Source organism: Mesoplodon densirostris, chromosome 4 (genome assembly GCF_025265405.1).
Source record: "Mesoplodon densirostris isolate mMesDen1 chromosome 4, mMesDen1 primary haplotype, whole genome shotgun sequence".
Taxonomy (NCBI): domain Eukaryota; kingdom Metazoa; phylum Chordata; class Mammalia; order Artiodactyla; family Ziphiidae; genus Mesoplodon; species Mesoplodon densirostris.
In genome coordinates this window covers 109,133,046-109,154,507 of record NC_082664.1, presented here as the reverse complement: position 1 = coordinate 109,154,507, position 21,462 = coordinate 109,133,046, and the positions used below count along the sequence as shown (strand labels likewise).

At 38.0% G+C, this 21,462-nt stretch overlaps 1 protein-coding gene across 1 annotated transcript in view; it reads left to right on the top strand.

The window, feature by feature from the left end:
- The window catches only part of CERS3 (ceramide synthase 3), a 100,129-nt gene that overhangs the window by 36,425 nt on the left and 42,242 nt on the right, over positions 1-21,462 (top strand). The window contains exons 5-9 of the mRNA XM_060095097.1: positions 916-973; positions 1,931-1,981; positions 5,628-5,720; positions 8,435-8,563; positions 11,909-12,015. Coding sequence (XP_059951080.1) covers positions 916-973; positions 1,931-1,981; positions 5,628-5,720; positions 8,435-8,563; positions 11,909-12,015 — 438 coding nt within the window. The remainder of the gene's footprint in view (positions 1-915; positions 974-1,930; positions 1,982-5,627; positions 5,721-8,434; positions 8,564-11,908; positions 12,016-21,462) is intronic.

The window sequence follows — 21,462 nt, the reverse complement described above, 5'->3', positions numbered from 1 at the left end:
AGAAAAAAATTTTCCTTGTTATGAGAACTTTTAGGACTTACTTTCTTAGCGACTCTCAAATATACCATACAGCAGTGTTAATAGTCATCATGTTATACATTACATTTCCAGTACTAAGTTATAACAAGAAGTTTGTAACTTTTGATCACTTTCATCCAATTATTATTGAAGATCACTTTTGAAGCAAATATCAGATATCGAATGATTTCATTTGTAAGTATTTTAGTATGTATCTCTAAACGACAAGAACTATTTTAGATATTATCATACCTTAAAAATTTATTTAATAACAACAAATATTCAATCAGTGTTCAGATTTCCTTGATTGTCTTAATTTTCTCTGCAGTTTATTTGAATCAGGATCTAAATAAGACCTGTGCATTACAACTGGTCTTTTAAGTCCCTTAATCTACTGTATAGGTCCTTCTCCATACATGAGAAAAAAATATTCTTTCAAAATCTGCTTTTCAGAGACATGACTAAAGTCTAGTGACATAGAAACCTTTTCACTGGGAATTAAATTGGGATGAAATGAGTACTTAGATAATACTAATATCAAACCATCGTTTATCATGTATCAGGAACTAGGCTAGGCATATTAATAATAACAGTAGCTATGACTTATTGTTGCTTACTTTATACCAGCCACTATGATCAATATTTTTCATAAGTTATCTTTGATTCTTTTTACATTTTGAGGTAAGTCTTGTTCTTCCCATTTTATTGATGAAGAAATTAAGGCTCCATGAGTTAAGTTACTTATCTGAACTTATAGCCATCCAACGAGTGGCAGAATCAGGATATCAACTTAGATTTTTCTGACTCCAGAATGTGCATTCTTTCCAAACTGTTATAGCAAGTGTTTTTCTCCTCAGTTGTCAGTCACCTTAACAAGACTTTTCTTTCTTTTGGCAGCTGGCGATTTACATTTTACTTAATGATTACCATTGCTGGAATTGCATTTCTTTATGATGTAAGTTGTCTTTCTGATATCTTTGATTGGAATTTGTCTTTAATTTTTAAAATTCCTGCCTGTGAATTCCTTGGGATATAATACTTTCAATAAGGTAACCAGCTTTTAAACCTCTACTCACTCTAATGCCTAGAGAAATAGCAACTCCTCAGTCTGTCTTTCAAAGCTTTTGTGAAGTTTTGCATTTGTAATGTTAGTTTTTAAACCTAATATCTCCCTATTTTCACTCATGCAACCCACACACCAACTAAACTGGACCACTGACAATCCACTGAATATACCTGGCACATCCCCACTTTAGGATCTTAGCACATATTATCCCCTTTGCCAGAAATGTCTTGCCCTTCCCCCTCTATCTCTACCCATCAAATTCCATCTAGTCCCATATCAAAGGCCACTTGTTTATGAAGACTTTCATTTCTTGACCATTAGAAATCAAATATCTCCTTACCATATTCTCTTTGCATTGTCTGTTTAAATAATTATTAAATAATTACCTCATTAAGTGATGTATAAACTTAATAGTAAATTGTTAAGCAGAAAAAAAAGATAGCTAGCTTTTAGAGATGTCTCTAAAGATTCTTTCAAGATTTCTCTTAAGATATTTTATTGCTATGGATATTTCAAGATATTTTTATTGCTACAGAAGCAGTAATCTAATTGGTTCAGAAATAATTTCATTAGAAGAGGCACTTGTTTGAAATAAGTAATTTCCTTTGTGACACAGGACTATTATTGGTTCCAGATTCACTAGAAGTCGTGCATGTCACAGGGGTGTTGTATAGGAACAAGTAGAAACACCTGTGGAGGGAGAGAGCTGCAGCTGGAGCAGCAGGAATGTGATTAAAGTGCATCTTACTGTGCACATTTCCTCCCTATCAGTGACATAAGGAAGGGCTTATGTCTCTGCTGAAATCAGCCTTTGACAAAGTTTCTCTTGGTTCCTTGTTTTTCCAGAAACCTTGGGTATATGACCTTTGGGAGGTTTGGAATGACTATCCTAGACAGGTAAGTCACACTGATTTAGTCCCTTCCCTCCTCAGCAGCTTGTCCCCTGATTTAGGTCTGAGTCCCTTCCTGCTCTCCGTCCACTTCAGTGAAGTCCTTGGTTCTTTCTATACTGGAGCTTACTTATCCTTGTTCCTTATTTACCCTTCACTTGTCTCATTCCTTTTCTTTGTTCATGGTTAATGTAATTATGTATTTGAGTTTAAATTTACCATTTTAGTATTTATTTTCTGCTTGTACTACCTGATACATTTCATTTATTGTACTCTTTTCTTACTGTTTTATGGGACAGTGAAGTTTTTTAAAAATTATTATTCTGTTTCTTCCCTTATATTAGCTTTTCAGTTATGCATGTTTTTATTCTTTTAGTAATTATCCTAGAGATTACCATATGCATCCTTCAATTATCAGAGTCTAATGTAAATGAGTGCTCTTACCTCTTTCCAGTCACTGAAAGATCATCAGACTACTCCTATCCCCTCCTTCAAATATTTAAAACCCTACAAGTCACTACAATAATTGATTTGTAAATCAGTCAAATTGCCCTTTCCGTGCTGTTCCTTGGCATCTTGCATTTCCATGCTTCCATCTGGGATTATTATCCTTCTGGCCATAGAAGCCCCTTTGGTTTGCTTGTCTGGAAATGTTATCATTTTACCCTATTTTTTTAAAGGGTATTTTTGCTGGGCATAGAATTCTAGGTTAGTAGTTATTTTCCTTAAGCACTTTAAAGAAGTCATTCCATTGTCTTCTGGATCCCCTCAGTTTCTTTAAGAATTCAGTTGTCCATTTTATTTTTGCTTCTTCACATGGTGTCCTTTTTCTCTGATTTTAATATTTTGTATTTGTCTTTTAGCAATTTTAATATGATATGTATAAATGAGGTCTTCTGTGAATTTATCCTGCTTATTGTCCATAGTACTTCTTTAATCTGTGGCTTGGTGTCTTAAGTCCATTTTGGAAAATTCTTAGCCATTGTTTCTGTTCTTTTCTCTCTCTCCTCTCTTTCTGGAATTCCAATTACAAGTGTGCTAATATATTAGACCTTTATGCTAGGTCCCGAAGCTCTCTTATGCTTTCCTTAATATTTTCCATCCTTTTGCCTTACTGCTTTGGTCTATAGGGACACAGTTCTCCACAGACCTCTTGCATTTCTGCATGTCATATGAAGTGATACACGGACTGACTTTTATTCTGTACTGTCTTTTCAAAGATGTTTGTATGGCAAGCAACCTTGGAAGATAGAGAAAATGTCTCCTCTGGAGCAATTGGTATGCATGTCACTGTCCATTATAAAGATTTAGGTTCCCTACCTCAGTGTTCCTCTCTGGTAGCAAAACTCACTGCATGTGCAGATGTCACCTGACCCTCTTTGTTTAGCCATGGGAATTGGGATGGGAGAACTGGCCCAAATACTGATATTCTGGCAACTGTATTAGTATGAATAATAAGCTGTCCTTTATCTCTGACCCAGGAGTCTCATATCTTCTATCAGCATTCATGAAACTATGGCAAGCTAACTTGCAAGTAGGGTAAAATCTCAGACCCTTCACAGTTCTGGATATTTTCTACTTTCATGTCCTCCAGTTCACTAGTGCTTTTTTCACCAGTGTCTAATCTGCTCTTAAACACATCTTTTGAGTTCTCAATTTTAGTTATACTATTTTTCATTTCTCAAATTTTCACTTAATTCTTCTTTTAAGGAGTCCAGTTCTCTACTGAAAATTCCCACTGATTTTTAAAAATAACTTTAAATACCTGGTTAGTTTTTAAAGTTATTTTAAAGTCAGAGTCTAATAAATCCAATATCTTGCTCACCTGTGGGTCTATTTTCTTTCTTACTCCTGTCTCCTTATGCTTGATAACATTTGATTGAATGATAGACATTGCATATGAAAAATAATGCTTAGAAATGGTATTATCTACCTCCTGAGACGACTTACTTTCACTTCTGTTAAGCAGTTAGAGTAGAGACAGATCACCTTAAATTTTATCTGTGATTGAACTGATTTAATATAGACTCCAGTCTTTGTGAAGGCAGATGTATTTACAACTTACCCATATTCCTAGGGTATTCCCTTACAGTGGTTTTAAATAAAAGATTATAGTATTTACCAGGACTCCTTTTCCCTGGCTGGCCCTGAATACCAGTTTGCTTCCTAGCACTATGAGATTGCCAAAAGCCCTACTTAACTACTGCTTCTTAGTCTCTGGGCTCTATACTGCTTATAAATTAGCAAATGCAGACTTTATGCTATACATAAGTGTGGTTTTCTTTGAAACTATCCTGCTTAGGGTCTGTAGTACTTTTTGAATTAAGGATGCACTTGAAATAAAGGATTCCATTTAATGCATTTTTCTTCTCTTTGAAATCTTGGCTCCACAGGTTCTGGATGCCTTGGTTGTTCTCCAATGCCTTCAAACAGATATTTTTTTTTCTGTACTTTATCCATATTTTTAAGTAGTTCTCACTAGGAGGGTTAGTCTCATACAGGCTTGTTTGTGATAGAAGAAAGAAGAAACTCTTATTCTTTCTTGGCCTTATCAAGGATGATGAGTTGACCAGAAAATTATTCCATTTAATGTGTTAGCTTTACTCTTCACTTCTCAGGTGTGTCAGTTATATGCTGGTGTATAATAAATTATCACCAAAGCTTAGTGCCTTAAAACAACAACCATTTATTTGCTTATGATATGGATTAGCAATTTTGGCTAGGCTCAGCCGACCAGTTCTGCTCCATGTGGTGTTAGCTGAGTTCATTCATGCATTTTCAGTTAGTTGACAGTCTGGCTAGGGCATATCACATGTCCCTGGTGCCCTCATTTATATTTTTGTCAGTGGACACCTTGATGCTCTACTTTGTGACCTCCAGCAGGATAGCTCAGGTTTCTTACATGGTGCTTATGAGGTCTCTGATTGCATCATAGTTGCTATGTCCCCTTGACCAAAGGCCAAGATTCAAAGGCCTCCTGGTGATGTTAGAGGAGACTGTGCCAGGGCATGAATATGAGAAGGTGAGATTCATTGAGGGCATTAATGTTACAACCCATCACACCAAGTAATATAATGTCTCAGCTTAGCTAAAATAAGCACACCACCCCTCCTATTTTAAAGAAAATTCTAGCCATGGAAATTTCATTGTTTTTTTCAGGAGACATTTTTAAAGTACTTAAATAATTGTATATATTTTATTACTGTCCCATTTGAGAATGGGCCAATTTGGATCACCATCTTGTCACTACAAAAGAGGTTAGGACATCAGATTTGAGTAGTATTCAAGAAATATAAAACAAGGTATTTTGTGGGACAAGCAGAACAGCTTTTCCATTGTTCTTAAGTAAAGATTTTAAAATTACTTTTCTAATTTAACTCTCACTCAACTAAAAGAATGCTTTTACACCTGTTGTAGTTTTATTAAATTTTAAACAAAACATTTAACTTGACTTTGGAATTCTTGTCTCCCTTTTTAGAAACAAAATGCCTCAAAATATTGTCTCTGATTTCTTCTCAGAAGTTGAAATGTAAAACATTATTATTTGGGAGAATTTTGTGGAATATAAATAGGTATAAACAATAGTTTTAATCCTTAAAATGAGTTGTTTATATGGTGACATTAAAGTCGTGAATTACTCTCGTTTTCCTCAGCCCTTGCTGCCATCTCAGTACTGGTACTACATTTTGGAGATGAGTTTTTATTGGTCTCTCTTATTTAGCCTTGGCTCTGATATCAAGAGGAAGGTAAGTGTCTTATTTACAAAACTACTTATCCATTTTTTTCAAAAGTTTTTATCCCCCTGCCCCAAATCCTGATCTTTAAATCATATTTTTATATATGTTCAGTTCCAGTTCATAACTTTTTTGCTTTTATAACACAAAGAATAGTGCAAATATGCTCATACTTTGGTGCCTTGGTAAGTATTTGTAGTGAAACATTATAGAAACTTTAACTTTGAAGCTCTACACTTGTTCAATAAGATAAGAACTCTCCTTTATGATGTCTGTTTCTTTCTTTTGGTTTGGGAATTTAGTATTCTTCAGTGCAAAGAAGAAAAGTGCTAGTAGTTTTAATTCTACAGCCATGTCCTTTAGTTGATTACAGACCACTTTATATAATTCTTTTGATGTATTCAGTGACTTTGAAAACATTTTTTCCTTAATTTATCCAAGATCCTTGTTAGAAAACATCGCTTCAAGCACTATTAGCTTTCCTTTATTTGTAGGGAAACTGAGTCACAGGCATACTAAATGCATCCTCTGAGGTCACAAAGTGTGGTATTTTAGGAACTGTTTGGTTGTTACTGATTCCTATTTGCTGGTACAGAAAATCATATTATACCCTCAATGCAGTCACGGATTTCCTCATATACGTTAGCAGTACAGATCAAATGACAAATACTCTTGGCATGTACTTTATATGCTACGCTCTCTATAAAAGATTGGTTTGTAGCAAAATTTGGGTGATAAATAAAATTAAGTTGAATTCAGTATTAAGGAAATAAAACCAAGTTTGCTTGACTAAATGATGTTTGAGTGAGCGATGGTGTACAATCTATCACTAAGGGGCCCAGTCAGCTGCTCAACTGGAGATCTGAAAAGAAACTTACAGAATAAACCATAAGAACATACTGTGAAAAAATCTGATTGAAATGATTTCCTTTTTCAGAAAACTTAATAATAGCTATAGTTTAACTGTTATTAACTTAATTTAGGCTAAGAATATATCAAAATTTAATTGATTGAGTCATTTTCTCAAGGGATAGAATTGAAAATAATCATTATTTAGAAGGTCTTCATAGACATACTCAGGTAGGTTGATCCTGTAATGATCCTATCTTTTTCCCACTTTTGATCCTTTTATTTTTTTCAGTAGTTGCTTTCTCATTATTGTTTACAGGTGCATTGGACACCTTTTCAAAAATTAAATGTAGATATATGTCATATATTTGTAAATACACATCTTCAGAGACATAAAATTATTAGGAGTTGGGTAAAGCACAGGCTCTGGAGTCAAATTGCTGAAGTTTGGATCCCTGACTTCACCACTCATTAACATCTTGAGCTAGTTGGTTACATTTACTAAACTATATCTGTCTCCTCATATATAGAGTAGAGCTAAAAACAGTTCTTATCTCCTCCAGTTGTTGTGAGGATTAAACAAGTTAATTCATACAAAGCACTTTCTGGTGTATAGTAAGTACTCAATAAATTAGGCTGTTATTATTATCATGTTTATTCTTTTACTTTGGCTACAAGGAAACTGAAGTCTTTAAGTTTTTTTTAAACATTTTAATCAGTATATTCACAGACCATACAATTAATCTATTTAAAGTGCATAATGCAATGGTTTTGAGTATTTTGTAGAATTCTGCAGTCATCACCACAGTCAATTCTATTTCCATCACCTCAAATAGAAATCCTGTACCCTTTAGCAGTCACTCCCCATTTCTTCTAACCTCCACAGCCCCAGGCAACCACTATCTACTTTCTGCCTCTATGCATTTGCCTCTTTTGGATATTTCATATAAATGGAATCATACAATATATGTTTTTTTGTATCTGGCTCCTTTCAGTTAGCATAATGATTCATTCGTGTTGTAGCATGTATCAATAATTTTTATTAATGAATAATATTCCATTATATGGATATACTACATTTTGTTTATCCATTTATCAATTGATGGATATTTGGTTTGTTTCTACCTTTTTGGCTATTATGAATAATGCTACTATGAACACTGATGCACAAATTTTTGCATGAACATATATTTTTATTTCTCTCATGTATATACCTAGGGGTGGAATTGCTAAACTATATAGTAGTCCTATGTATAACCTTTGGGGGAATTGTTAGACTCTAACAAAGCAGCCATGCCATTTTACTTTCCTACCAGCAATGTATAAGGGTTCCAACTTCTCCACATCTTAGCCAACACTTGTTATTGTTTGTCTTTTTTATTATAGCTATCCTGGTGGGTGTGAAGTATTTTGCTACTGTCGTTATTCCACTTTCATTTGTTCCTTATTTCATATACAGTAACTCTTATTTTAATAGTTGTGTAGTTTTATTATATCTGTCTTAGAATTAGGCAGGGAATTAACAATAAATGTAACTGTACACAGGAATATGCTTGTGTGTGTATGTATGTCTTTGTGTGTGTGTGTGTGTGTACATATATCCACTGTAGAACAGTGGGAAGAATAGCAGATATTAGGACTTAGATGACAACTATTCAATGCTATCTCAAAGTTAAATGACTTAATCAATGAGGATAACACTTATTCTATCTCCCTCACAAGGATTGTGCTTAAGAATAAAAGTGAAAGCATTTTACAAAGTTCAAAATATGCAGATGTAAGTTGTTAGTTTTAAAATTATTATTATTATTATCTCTTCCAGTGATTGAGAAATAACTGCATTTGCTGAATGGTTTCCATTTCCCCTCATTATATAGGATTTTCTAGCTCATGTCATCCACCACCTGGCTGCTCTTAGTTTGATGAGCTTCTCTTGGTGTGCTAATTATATTCGCAGTGGGACCCTCGTGATGATTTTACACGATGTGGCCGACATTTGGCTGGAGGTAAACGTTTGCCATTAAAAAGCTAATAACAATACCATGTCTTGGGTTAACTGTGACTCCTCACAGGAAGAATTGTCTGTGAGTGATTTAGCAGAGCTCTCTGTCCTGAAAACACCCAAAGTCTGCAGATGTCTCTAGGTCCCCAGATCTTTCAAGCTCAAAGGAAGGAAAGCTTTCAGTTTTTAGTTTCTAACCTTCTTTCTCCATGGTACTCGAGAGAGAGGTTAATTTGTGGGATTCCACTTATGCAAGTTGCATGCAGATATTAGCTTAGGAAGTAAGCTGAGGTATCTGAAGAAGGAATGAACTCTAAGCTTGTAAATGGAAAACTTGGACTATGACATTGTAGATTTTTAAAGTTGATCGGCACTGTATATTCACTTAAGCAAAGCTAAATACGCACTGAATGCTTGCACCTCCCTGCGTGGACCCTCCTCCAGCTTTAAGGAATGAGAGCCGATGTTTATTTAAATGACATTTATTTTCTAAGGAAGGAATGTTTCAGAGCAGGGGACATTAAAACATGAGTCTTCCTAATCCCAAACTACACAAAATATAAGGAACAATGCAAAATTAAGATTGTTTTCTCTACATGTTTCTGATGTGCTTTGGTTCCTGTTTACCCTGAGGCAGTGGGTCCTGCTGTACTTAGAGCCACATTGTTCATCATTTAAATATACTCATTTATAATGAAGCCGGGGAAAATGATGCTAACCCATTTGCATTCAGGATTGCCTCTTCAAGGGCTAATAATTGAATGTAAGTTGATATGGAAGAAATTAAATTTAATTTAATAAAATCTTGTTCTTCTAGATCAGGGTTCATCAAACTTTTTGGTAAAGAGCCAGGTAGTAAATCTAGCTTTGTGGGCCTCATAGGATCTCTTGGCACATATTTTTCTTTTTTGTTGTTTTTTCTTTTCTCTTATACCCCTTTAAAAATGTGAAAAACATTCTTACCCTTCTTAACTCAAGGGCTGACCAGCTTTAGCCCATAGGCTAAACTGTAATTTGCCTAACCCTGTTCTAGATATAACCAGAAGTCATTTGAATCCATTTCAAAGCAACTGGCTGTTGTTAAAATATTAGCTGTGTACAGAATTGTATTTCTTGTATGTAATCGTAATTAGACATGTAAATACCATTCTAATGGTCAATATTATTTTATGTGCTTCAGGGCAGCACGTGGCTTAGCAGAAGAAGGATTGTGCCAGTTTTTCCATGTGTTGCTCTCTGAATGTAGACATCTCTGCTATAATTACCTCCTTCTCCAATCATATCTCAGAAACCCTGCCTGAAAATTAAGACCAAATTGGCCATGAGTTAAAAATTTTATGCTACTCTATTCTTCTAACCCTCTAGTTCAATTGCCTTTGGTGTGTGTCCACCGTAAAAACAGCTTCATTGTGTTACTTTAAAAGGGAGCGTTAGGTGTTGGGACTGGGAATAAACACCGTGTTATCCCTGTCTACCCTGCAATTGACATGACATAGCTCCCTAGGTGACCTGGACAAATCACTTAATGGTTTGTTTCTATCCTCAGCTATAGCATGAGAAGTCATATCTACCTCTTAGGGTATATTGTGCAGTTTAGCTCACTATCGTTTGAAAATGTTCTGAGGTCCTTAGGTAAAAAACAGAAGAAAAATGAAACGTCAAACTCAGGTCCCTACATGGGTAAACTATGAGAACAGCTTCATGTTGTTAATGATCATCAATAATTCTTGATTCACAAGTCATGATCTAACTTGAGGTTCAGTGAGCGAGGCCAGTACCCTCCATCAGCTGGTGGTAGAAACAGCATTGAATAGTGGCGTGGGGCCGATTTTTTTATATTCTCCAGGAATGCCTATTCCATAGCTTCCTCAAGTAGTTTGTTTTAGTGTTTGTCCTCTCAGTCAAGTTCTAATTGAACCCAGACATGGTACAACTTTTATGCCTGTTTAGACCTTCCTAAAGATGGAGACTATTAATCTTTCATGTTCCTTAAGACAGTTGTTGGGTAATTTCTTAGTTCTTTCTTTGCAAGGAAGAACAGCCTCAGCATCTACAATTTTTACTCATAAGCAACCTTGTGCCTTCTTCATGCATCTTCATGATCCTCTCTAGTTTTCTGCATGTTAAGTTTGGATCCAGGACCCAACACTTTAACACTATCTTGACTGATACTTAGCAAAGGAGAGGGGTTACTCTCTGATATCCATCTTTGCACAGCCCAGAATAGGCCACATGTGCATTTGCCCAAAGGAGTGCTACTTTACCATTAAAAGTGGGGGCAAAGTAGCACTCTTCATGCCTATGCACATCTCTAGCTTCCTGCTCTGGCCTACCTTCTGACCCTTCAAACAGCTCCCCACTCCATTCCAAGCCCTCTAAACTTCTGGCCTTTCTCCCCATACGCAAGTCCTACCCAGCTGGCATGCCAGCCTTCTGTCTCAGCAATGGAGGCTGTTCCCTTTTGGGCCCCTGCCAATCCCATAGTCTGATCGCATTCTTACCCCATGGTAAGTAGGGAAAATGCAATGTAAACCATTCCTGAAATGTAATAAGCTGCTTCTCTTGTTCTAGATGGGCACTGAGGTTCCTGGGTGATTTCAGTTCTGAAACTGGCAGGGCTGAGCCACACCACCCACCTGCCCACCTTCCACCCTCAACTTCAGTCTCTTTCCCATTCAGCCTTGGGCTCCTCTGGATAATGCAAGAGAAAATCCTCATTACATTAGTACCACATTAAACAACATTTTCTGTAATTCTTTTCACTCAACACAGATAATATGAGTATTACAGTCTAGCTTAAAGTAAGTAGGGAAAATCAAGTGCTTGAAACTTTACTTCAACCAGGGCATGGCCCCAAGGGCTGCCTCCTAACTCCACTTCTTCTGTCATCTGCCTTAAAGTAACTGCCTTGATTGCAACATGCCCAGCCCAGTCCAGGACTTCACTCATATCCCAGCCTTTCTTCAATCCAGCTCTCCTCCCAGTTAAATGGAGAAATTCAATAAATGCCCAGATAAAATACATGCTAAAATTAGTTATGCTAATTTGTAGTGCTTGTGAAATACAGGAGTAATATTACAGTCATTCTAACTAATTTTTTAAACATTATATTATGCAAAGTTTCAAACATATGGCAAGGTAAAGAGTATAATGGGCCCAATGGACCCATCATCCAGCTTTAACAGTTATCGTTATGGCCAATCTTGTTTCAGCTATTTCTCATCCATAACCCAACCCCCACCAAGATTTTGAAGCAAATCTCAGGTATAATTTAATTTATAAATATTTAATTTAAAATTTTTACATGAATATCACCCTATCTGAATGCAATTTCTTTCTATTTTCTCAGTCTGCTAAGATGTTTTCTTATGCCGGATGGAAGCAAACCTGTAACACCCTGTTTTTCATCTTCTCCATCATATTTTTCATCAGCCGCCTCATTATTTTTCCCTTCTGGTGAGTAGACAAGGTGCTGTGTGTGCCTTTGGTCACTGTGCTGAGGTGGCCTTGCATGTTGTTCAGGTTGGAGCATTGCCCTTTCTTTCTTTCTTACACTGATCTCCAGCTATTTGTGCCAAGTTCAGCTGGAAAAAAGAATGTGAAGGGGCCATTTTTATAGATAATTAAAACCACACCTTCCAATGTGAAAAGGCTTGTTACAAAGGGAGATTAAAGATGTGTAACCAATGGGAAGCAGCAACTCTTATTCTGTGTCTGGTTTCATGAATCTGGATCTTTCTTTGTGATTAACAGCTTTTCCAGTTATTCAGTGAAATGTCATTGGCCAATTATCAGCTCTTTAAAAGAGAGGCAAATTCTGTGTTAAAATTACAATAGTTATAACCACCATTAATTGAATGCCAGACACTGGATTAGGCCCTTTATACATCTTGGCACTAGCTACACAACAAATCATAAAAATAGGTATCATCACTTCCAGTTTGCAGATGAGGAAACTGATGCTGATTTCATTTTCCATGATCACTGGTCCTAACAGTGATTTGGACCACTGGCTCTTGGTCAGTCTGTTGATTTTGTTTAGCCAAGAGCTGGCAACGTAAAACCTATGTTGTGTCTCTCCTGACAATCATTCCTTTGGCAAGCATAATTTTCCATGTGTTGATTGACAGAAACCAGAGGAAAAATGTGAGGAAGACATTGATGGTTTGGAAAGAACAGCTTAAAACTAACTGTAGTTTGGGGATAGTCTAGGAGTTTCAGATATTCTCAACAGAAAAACTAGTGCTATTGGAGGTACTAGGTTCCAGCGGAATGAAATGGGGACCCAGGTTTCAGGCCTGATCCCTTGTGGGTGGAGGGCACCCTTAACTAGCAGCATGCAGGGAAGACTGGTAAGAGAGTGTGGGTGCTGCCTGCCCTGTGGAAGCCAGGTGCGTTCTTTAACCCAGGATTGGGTGTCTTGATTAGACATTTTTTTCTGGAGAGGAGCAGCATCATGCAGTGATGAACTTCACAGATGCAAGTCAGTCCTGGCTCCAGACTTACTACCTGTGTGATCTTGTACAGGTTAGATCATTTTTTCTGTGCCTCAGTTTCTCATCCGTAAAATGTAAATAAGGGTTGTCATGAGGCTTAATTGAAGTAATACATATGAAATAGCTTAGAACAGTGTCTGGAACATAGTAAGGATTCAGTAAATGCCAGCTGTTATTACTAAAATTATTAATGAGTCTCTGAGAATTTAAAGTTTATTCTAGAATCAAATCTGAGATACATTTTTAAGATACTCTTCTTGGTTGATGAATCATATTACCATCACTTTTGCTTTGGCTGATCAAGTGTGTTTATGAAATTAGAATATTGTACAATAGCAATTATTGATAGGGTAAGTATTGACTTGCAGATAGCAGTTGAGTTGTGGCTTTTCAGTGTGACTTTCATGGTGCTCTAAATCCAGCATTTGCCTGTTGGTGACACTTATTTTGTTCAAAAAGTACCATGTGTTCCAGTTATCTATAGCTGTATAACAAACCTTTTGAAAAATTTAGTGGCTTAAGACAGTAGTGAGCAAACTTTTTTATATAAAGGGCCGTAGAATAACCATTTTAGGCTTTGAGGGCCATATATGGACTCTGTTGCATGTTTTTCTTTGTTTGGTTCTGATTCTTTTACAACCCTTTAAAAATGTACCAAACCTAGCTTAGATCGCTGGCTGTAGAAAAACGGGCTGCAGGCTAGACTTTACCAACATGCCATGTTTTGCAGGGCTCTTTCTTAAAACAACAATACATTATTATTACTATTTCTTATGGATCTGGGAGTTGACAGGCCTCAGCTACATGGTTTTCACTCATGTGGTTACAGTCAGATGGTCACTGGGCAGTCAAGGTTGGAGTTTTCTTGAAGGCTTCCTCACTCACAAGCTTCAGGTGACATCCATGACATCAGCTGGTTGATGCTGATTGCTGGTTGGGACCACTGCTGGGCTTGTCAGATGGAACACATGCCCATGCCCCTCCACTGGCCGGACCTTCTCTTAGCACAGCCAATGGATTTCAAGGGTGAGCAGTTCAAGAGAGAGCTTGGCAGATGCTGTGTCTCCTTTTATAACCCAGCTTCAGAAGTCACAGCATGTCACTTCCAGCCTCATTTTCTTCATTGAATCCAAGTCACTAAGGCCAGCTCATATTTAAGGGAAGGAAATTTAGACTCCATTTCTTGATGGGAATAGTTTCAAGTAATTTGTAGAGATTTTTGTTGTTGTTGTTGTTGTGGTGGTGGTGGTACGCGGGCCTCTCACTGTTGTGGCCTCTCCCATTGCGGAGCACAGGCTCAGCGGCCATGGCTCACAGGCACAGCCACTCTGCGGCATGTGGGATCTTCTCGGACCGGGGCACAAACCCGTGTCCCCTGCATCGGCAGGCAGACTCTCAACCACTGCGCCACCAGGGAAGCCCAGAACAGGAGTTTTACATCACGTGTGTCTTTCCCTTTCTTCTCCTTTCCTTTTATTCCCCCAGCCTCAAGCAGATTTGCTTTCCCCTCATGAGTTTCCTTTTGTGTTCATACAACTGTGTCCCCAATTCTCCTTTCCTCCTGCTCTTTTCAGGGATCTAATTTAGCAAGTTTTCAGTCAGTGTCAGCAAGAGTGAATTACCTTGATTTTCTAAACAGTGTTACTGTCAACATTAGGTAGACATTCCAGTTGGCACTGGCCAAACTGCTTTAATCTAATTGCCTGTTTACCCCCATTTATTTGCATTTTTCTTCAAAAACATTTAAATCTCAGGCTTATGTTATTCACATTGTATTCCCAACTATTGTATCAAAATAATGACTTCTATATTTGTGAATTATTGGATGTATCTATCTACTTGAATATTATACAAATACCACCCGAGATCATTCGGTTAGAAGGACCCTCCAAAGGTCAGATAAACGGTTCCCCTGACTCCTGACAGTTTTCCTCCATAAATAAAAAGAGCAGATAATGATTTAGTCCAGGCTGATTGATCTGAAGGGAAGGAGCACTGTTTCAACCGAAGTTTCCGAGTGGCAGTGATGGCTCATTGCTTTGTTTCTTGAACTCACCACTGCTAGATGTTGTGAGGAGCTCATGGATGAGTGAGATGCAGCTCCTAGCCTGCAGCAGTTCATGATGGCAGTAGAAGAAATCTTTGTATCCACCACCTTTTTCATGTATTTGAAGGCCATTAATACTGACCCATATTTTTTGGATATTCCAAAAAGAAAAAAATAAAACATTTCCTGCAAATCAAAACTGCAATGAGGTATCACCTCACACTAGTCAGAATGGCCATCATTAAAAAGTCTACAAATAATGATTGCTAGAGAGGGTGTGGAAAAAAAGGAACCCTCCTACACTGTCGGTGGGAAGGTAAATCAGTGAAGTCACTAAGGAGAACAACATGGAGGCTCCTTAAAAAACTAAAAAATAGAGTAACCATGTGATCCTACAATCCCACTCTTGAGCATATATCTTGGAAAAGATGAAAGCTCTAATTCAAAAAGATACATGCACCCCAATGTTTATTGCAGCACTATTTACAATAGACATGACATGGAAGCAACCTAATTGTCCATTGACAAATTAATGGATAAAGAAGATATGGTACATATATACAATGGAATATTACTCAGCTGTGACAAAGAATGAAATAATGCCACTTGCAGCAATATGTATGGACCTAGAGATTATCATACTAAGTGAAGTACAATAAGACAGAGAAAGACAAATAATCATATGATATCACTTATATGTGGAATCCAACAAAATGATGCAAAGGAATTTATTCACAAAACAGAAATAGACTTACAGACATAGAAAACAAAGTATGGTTACCAAAGGGGAAACGGGGAGAGGGATAAATTAGGGCTTTGGGATTAATAGGTACACACTACTATATATAAAATAGATAAATGACAAGGACCTACAAAGGAATTATATTCAATATCTTATAATAACCTATAATGGAAAAGAATCTGAAAAAGAATAGATCCACTTATGTATCACTGAATCACTTTGCTGTACACTTGAAACTAACACAACATTGTAAATTAAATAGACTTCAATTTTTAAAATGGTTAAGAAAATAAAAAATAAAACATTTCCAATAGTGAATAATACTCAAATAAATAGCTTCCTTACCTCCAAGGGTACATATGCTAGTGGTAACTTTATTTTCCCCACCAGTGGTTCACAGGACTTTGGGCTTCATCTTTTGATGATCCAGGTCTCACTGGTATAGAAAAATGGTACCCTGAGAAGCCTCATACAAAAGAGAATTTTGTGGGCAATGAGGCCATATAAACCCTTGAAACTCTTAAAACCCATCTCCCAGAGAGAGGAGAGTTTTAAGAAAAGACGAGACACAACAAAGCTGAAAGCATACAGCAGTGCTCTTAGCCGATGTCCATCAGAGAGAGACAAGAGTGAGGACACGATGGTCCTTTCTTTCCTCCCAAGGCCTGGGGCCTCCGTTCTGAATGGTGAGTCATGGGCAGAGCAGGGGTCTGATGGTGCCAGGGTCAGCTTCCTCGCCCTCCTGGGATGGCACAGTGCCCTTCCCACAGTCATCAGAGGAGAGGAGGGGCTGCACCGTGCCAGAGAGGCTCTGTTGAAGTATCTCGGAACTGGACTTTCCAGTCACACAGCTTATAGAGGAGACAGCAAATGACACTGCAGGTGTTTGCTCTGCATCTCATTCAACAAGGAGCCCTCAGGGGAGCTCCTTCCCACACCCCACAGGCTTGGCACTTCTGTTGCTGCTTGTAAACTTATGAAAGACAGCTACAACAGTCCATAGAATTTTCGAATTTTAAATTCATAATTTAGTCCAACCCCTTTATTCATTTATGTGTTTGGAAATAATTTTAAGCTTACAGGATAATCTCAAGTATATCACAGAGAACTCTTACATATTGCCTTTACCCAGATTTACCAGTTAACGTTTCCCCCATTTGCTTTGTCATTTTTTCCTCTCTCTCTGTTTCTCTTTCTCTTTCTCTCTCAACACACACACACACACACACACGTGCTCACACATGTGGGTGTGTGTATATATATACATATATATATGTAAACATATTTTTTCTGAACCAGTTGAAAGTTGAAACCATCATGTCCTTTTAATCCTAAATAGTTCAGTGTGTATTTCCTAAGGACAAGGACATTTTTCTACAGAATCACAGTATAGTTATCAATTTCAGTTCATCCATGTTTCAGTTTTGTCAGTTGATCCGATAGGGCCTTTCATTGCTTTTTTCCCCTCACTATTGGATTTGGCCCAGGATCACATTCTGCATTCAGCTGTCATCTAACGGGAATGGTCCTTACCCCTTCTTGCCTTTTGTGTCATAGATATTGTTGAAGCATTGCAACCCTGTTTGTTTTTCACGTGAGAAGTTAAGATAGTTCCAGGATCACACAGCTAGTTATGAAAGAATCAAGATTAGAAACAGGACATTTGAAACACAAAAGAGATATGTTTCCAGTTAAGTTACTAAATTTGATAATTAAGAGCAGGCATCATTGCCTTACCTAAGTATTATTAAGTTTTCTTCAACTACTTGGTCACTTCAAAATATAAGCCATTTCTAGAATGTTAGGTGAGCAATTACGCACCTGTAGAACCAGTATTTGTTATCCTGAAAAGGCTTAATGCTCACACCTACAATTAGCAAGAAAAAAAGACCTTTAACTTTCATTAGAAAAATACAACTTTTGGTGGCTGCTTTATCCAGCCCAGCAAAACCAACTACTATTTATACCAACAATGTGATTTTTTTCAAACCATGTAAACTTTAGTGATTGAGTAAAGAGTAAAAATGGGGGGAAAAACCCAAAACAGGAAAAAGGCCGAGCTTTGCAATCCACGGGCACCATGGTAGTGCATCCGTTTGTACAGGTTAAAGGCCAGCGTACAGAGCAGAATGAATTGAGGAGTATTCTCTGTGAAAAGGGAGATTCCACAGGACCCACAAGGTAAATGTGCAAGTGTTTGTGGGTTCACTCGTGTGTCTGCACACTTGATACACAAAATTGAGAAAGGCAGATTTGTTTTTTTTTCTTTCCCATTCTCCTTTTAGCAAAGGACAAGAAGAAATCAAGGCTGAGAGATTGGACCATCTTTTAGTAAGGGCAGTGAGACCCATAGAAAGAGGCCCTGAAAATGCAACTGAAGCCCCATAACTGCTATCCTCCCTTCTGAACTCCACTTCTTGGGCCTCCAGTCCCCTCTGTCCTCCCACAGCACAGGGTCCCCACTCCTTAGCCGGCTCCTCCCCTCCAAAGCGGCCTCCTCCTTCTCCCTGATATGCAGAAAATCCAGCTATTTCAGCGGCACCCTCCCTGGGTGTTGCCCTCCCTGTGTTATTAATGAAGCCCTCTGCAGTAGGAAAGGGGGTGGTGGTGGAAAGCTATCTCATCATAATGATGGTAATAGTAATGTTATAACTACCATTTCTGAGTGCTTACTATATGCTAAGCTCTTCCCATTTGTCAACTCATTTAATTCTCACAACAACCTGACAAGGTGAGACCTGCTTTATTACAGAAGAAACTGAGGCCCAGAGAAGCTACGTAACTTGCTGCAGACCCCAGGGAAGCCATGACCCAAATCTAACGGGCTCCAGCGCCCATGCCATTGACCTCTCCTCTCTGCAGTGGCTTGGCTGTCTCTGAAGGCATTTGTGTTTAATGGCAGTCTCTTCTGTTTCTAGGACTCTGCAGTTTGCAAAGCTGGCTGTGTGTTTCTCTGGAGTCGCTCATTCAGAGATGTGGGGTTAGTTCTACCCAAGGAATGGGAGGTTGTGCAGGTTACCAGGCCAGAAAATAGCAGCCTTAGTCCTGGAGCCCAGCTCTGATGATTCTAGGCCAGGTGTATCGCTCTTCTTTCTAAAACTGGCAAAGCTTCCCAAAGCTCTTACAAGGAAGGCCACACCCTTGACCTTGACTTTCAAGGCTAACAGGAGATGGCTGCATTCACCAATCCAGCTTTATCTTCACCCCACCCCCACCTCCTGCCACTCCTCTCCCTGAAGCCACACTGGTCTTCTTTTAGCCCTTGAATTTTCCATGATGCCTCCACCTGAGAGTTTATATGTCGTTTCCTCCAACTGGAATCCTCTTTCCTGTGTCTTCCCTTCAACTAGAGGGAAGAGGGAAATCTCCATTCAGTCAGAACCCTGCAATATGCTCCCTGTCCTTTTCTTTCTTTCTTTGCATGGACCACAGTGAGTTTAATTTTATGTTTAGGTAATTATTCACATTCTCTGATAGAATGCATGAAGGAGATATTTTTTAGTAGATTCCTTTGTTAGTTTTGACACTGACAAATTCCCAGTAGGAGACCTTGTATGGGACCAGGCCCTGGAACAGGTGATGGGAGGATACAGAGATGAAGCCATCATGGCTGCTGCCTTTGGAAAGCTTGCTAGCTAATGAGGAGTCAACTAATATAAGAGCTTTTACTGCAAGGCAGGGTGAATCATCCAAATGATCTAAAGAAGCTGGTAGCAGGGGAGCCCAGAGAAAAGTTATAAATTCAGAGGTGATCAGAATAGCACAGAGATTTTGGTATGGAGAGGTCCATGCTTTGATAGGTGAAAAGAATTTCAATTGAAAAGGGGAAGGGCATTATAGGCTAAGTGAGTACAGAATAAGGTACACAATTGCTTAAGGACCCAGCAAATCAGAATAGCAAATTGGCTTTATATATATTATTTCCCTGTGGATGCAGGCACCAAAATGTAAGCCCTACTAGTTCAGGAATTTCAGTCTGTTTTATTCATTGCTGTATTTCTGGCTCCCACAAAGTTCCTTGTAGCACTTTGGTGCTTAATAAATATTTATTGAGGGCTTCCCTGGTGGCGCAGTGGTTGAGAGTCCGCCTGCCGATGCAGGGGACATGGGTTCGTGCCCCAGTCCGGGAAGATCCCACATGCCGCGGAGCGGCTGGGCCCGTGAGCCATGGCCACTGAGCCTGCACGTCTGGAGCCTGTGCTCCGCAATGGGAGAGGCCACAACAGTGAGAGGCCCGTGTACCACAAAAAAATATATATATATTTATTGAATGCATAAGGTAGGTACTCATTGCTTCCATTTTACAATTGAAAATATGCACAAATAAGTGACTCAAGATTACATAGAGCCAGAATTTTAAGAAAATATGGAAAAATATATTTTAAAATGTTGGGGGTGATAAAAACCTTTTAAAGCATAACATGGAGGAAACAATTGTTTCATATAAAGGAAACAATTGATAACTTTTGTTACAAAAATGTTTTAAAAATTGATTTGTCAAGAAAAATTATAAACAAAGTTGTAAGAATCAAAACCATGTGATGTTATTTAACATGATTAAAAAGTAATGTTATAATCCTTTAACATATAAAGAGCACTTAGGAGTCAACAGAAAAAGTAAACACCCCAAAAGAAAAATGGACAAATGGACAGATACCATGAAGAAGCAGTTCACAAAAGCACAAATCACAATAATTTTAAAAACTCATATATATATCTTCACAAGAAATAAAAATGTAAATATATAAATAGTGTGATATTGTTTTTGGTAGCAGCTGACAAAGTACAATGTTGGTCAAGATCCAAGGAAGCAGATACTCTCATACACTGGGTGCAAGACTATGAATTGGCACAGTCTTGCTGGAAAGCATCTAGCAATACACTCCAAAATGTAAACTGAGTATACTCTTTGATTCAGGATTTTAGCACTTCTAAGGAAATATCAAAAATTTTTACCAAAATGTCTTTACAAGTAATATTCTGACAGTGTTCTTTATTGTTTTCACTGTTGTCAATTTAATTAATACTTTTGCCTACATAATCTCCAAAAGAGTAGTTCTCAGTTTAACCAAAGCACTTTCCATGATGCCAAAAATTAACGTTTGGTTGCCATCACTCTTGCAACAAAAGTACTTGGACAACTGCCAACTGCAGAGCGCTCAGGTGGGTACCTCAGTATTACACAGATGCAGGCAAGAACTCAAAGAAGCCTTCAGGAAAACTTGTTAATTCTTTGATTTTCCTCAGCAACTTCTCCCCTCTTATTTTCTTTAGCAAATATCCAGAACCACCAGTAGTCTCTGTAAATCTACTATTCAACTCCTCACCCTCAGCAAGGGTTGCTTTTAATCACATGTCAAACAATTGGCTGGAGTGGAATTCTAACCCAATGCTTTCAGCACCATCTTGACTCCCTTTTTTTTTTAAATTCATTTTTGGCTGCATTGGGTCTTCATTGCTATGCACGGGCTTCCTTTAGTTGTGGCAAGCGGGGGCTACTCTTCGTTGCAGTGCATGGACTTCTCATTGCGGTGGCTTCTCTTGTTGCGGAGCACGGACTCTAGGTGCGCAGCTTCAGTAGTTGTGGTACATGGGCTCAGTAGTTGTGGCTCACGGGC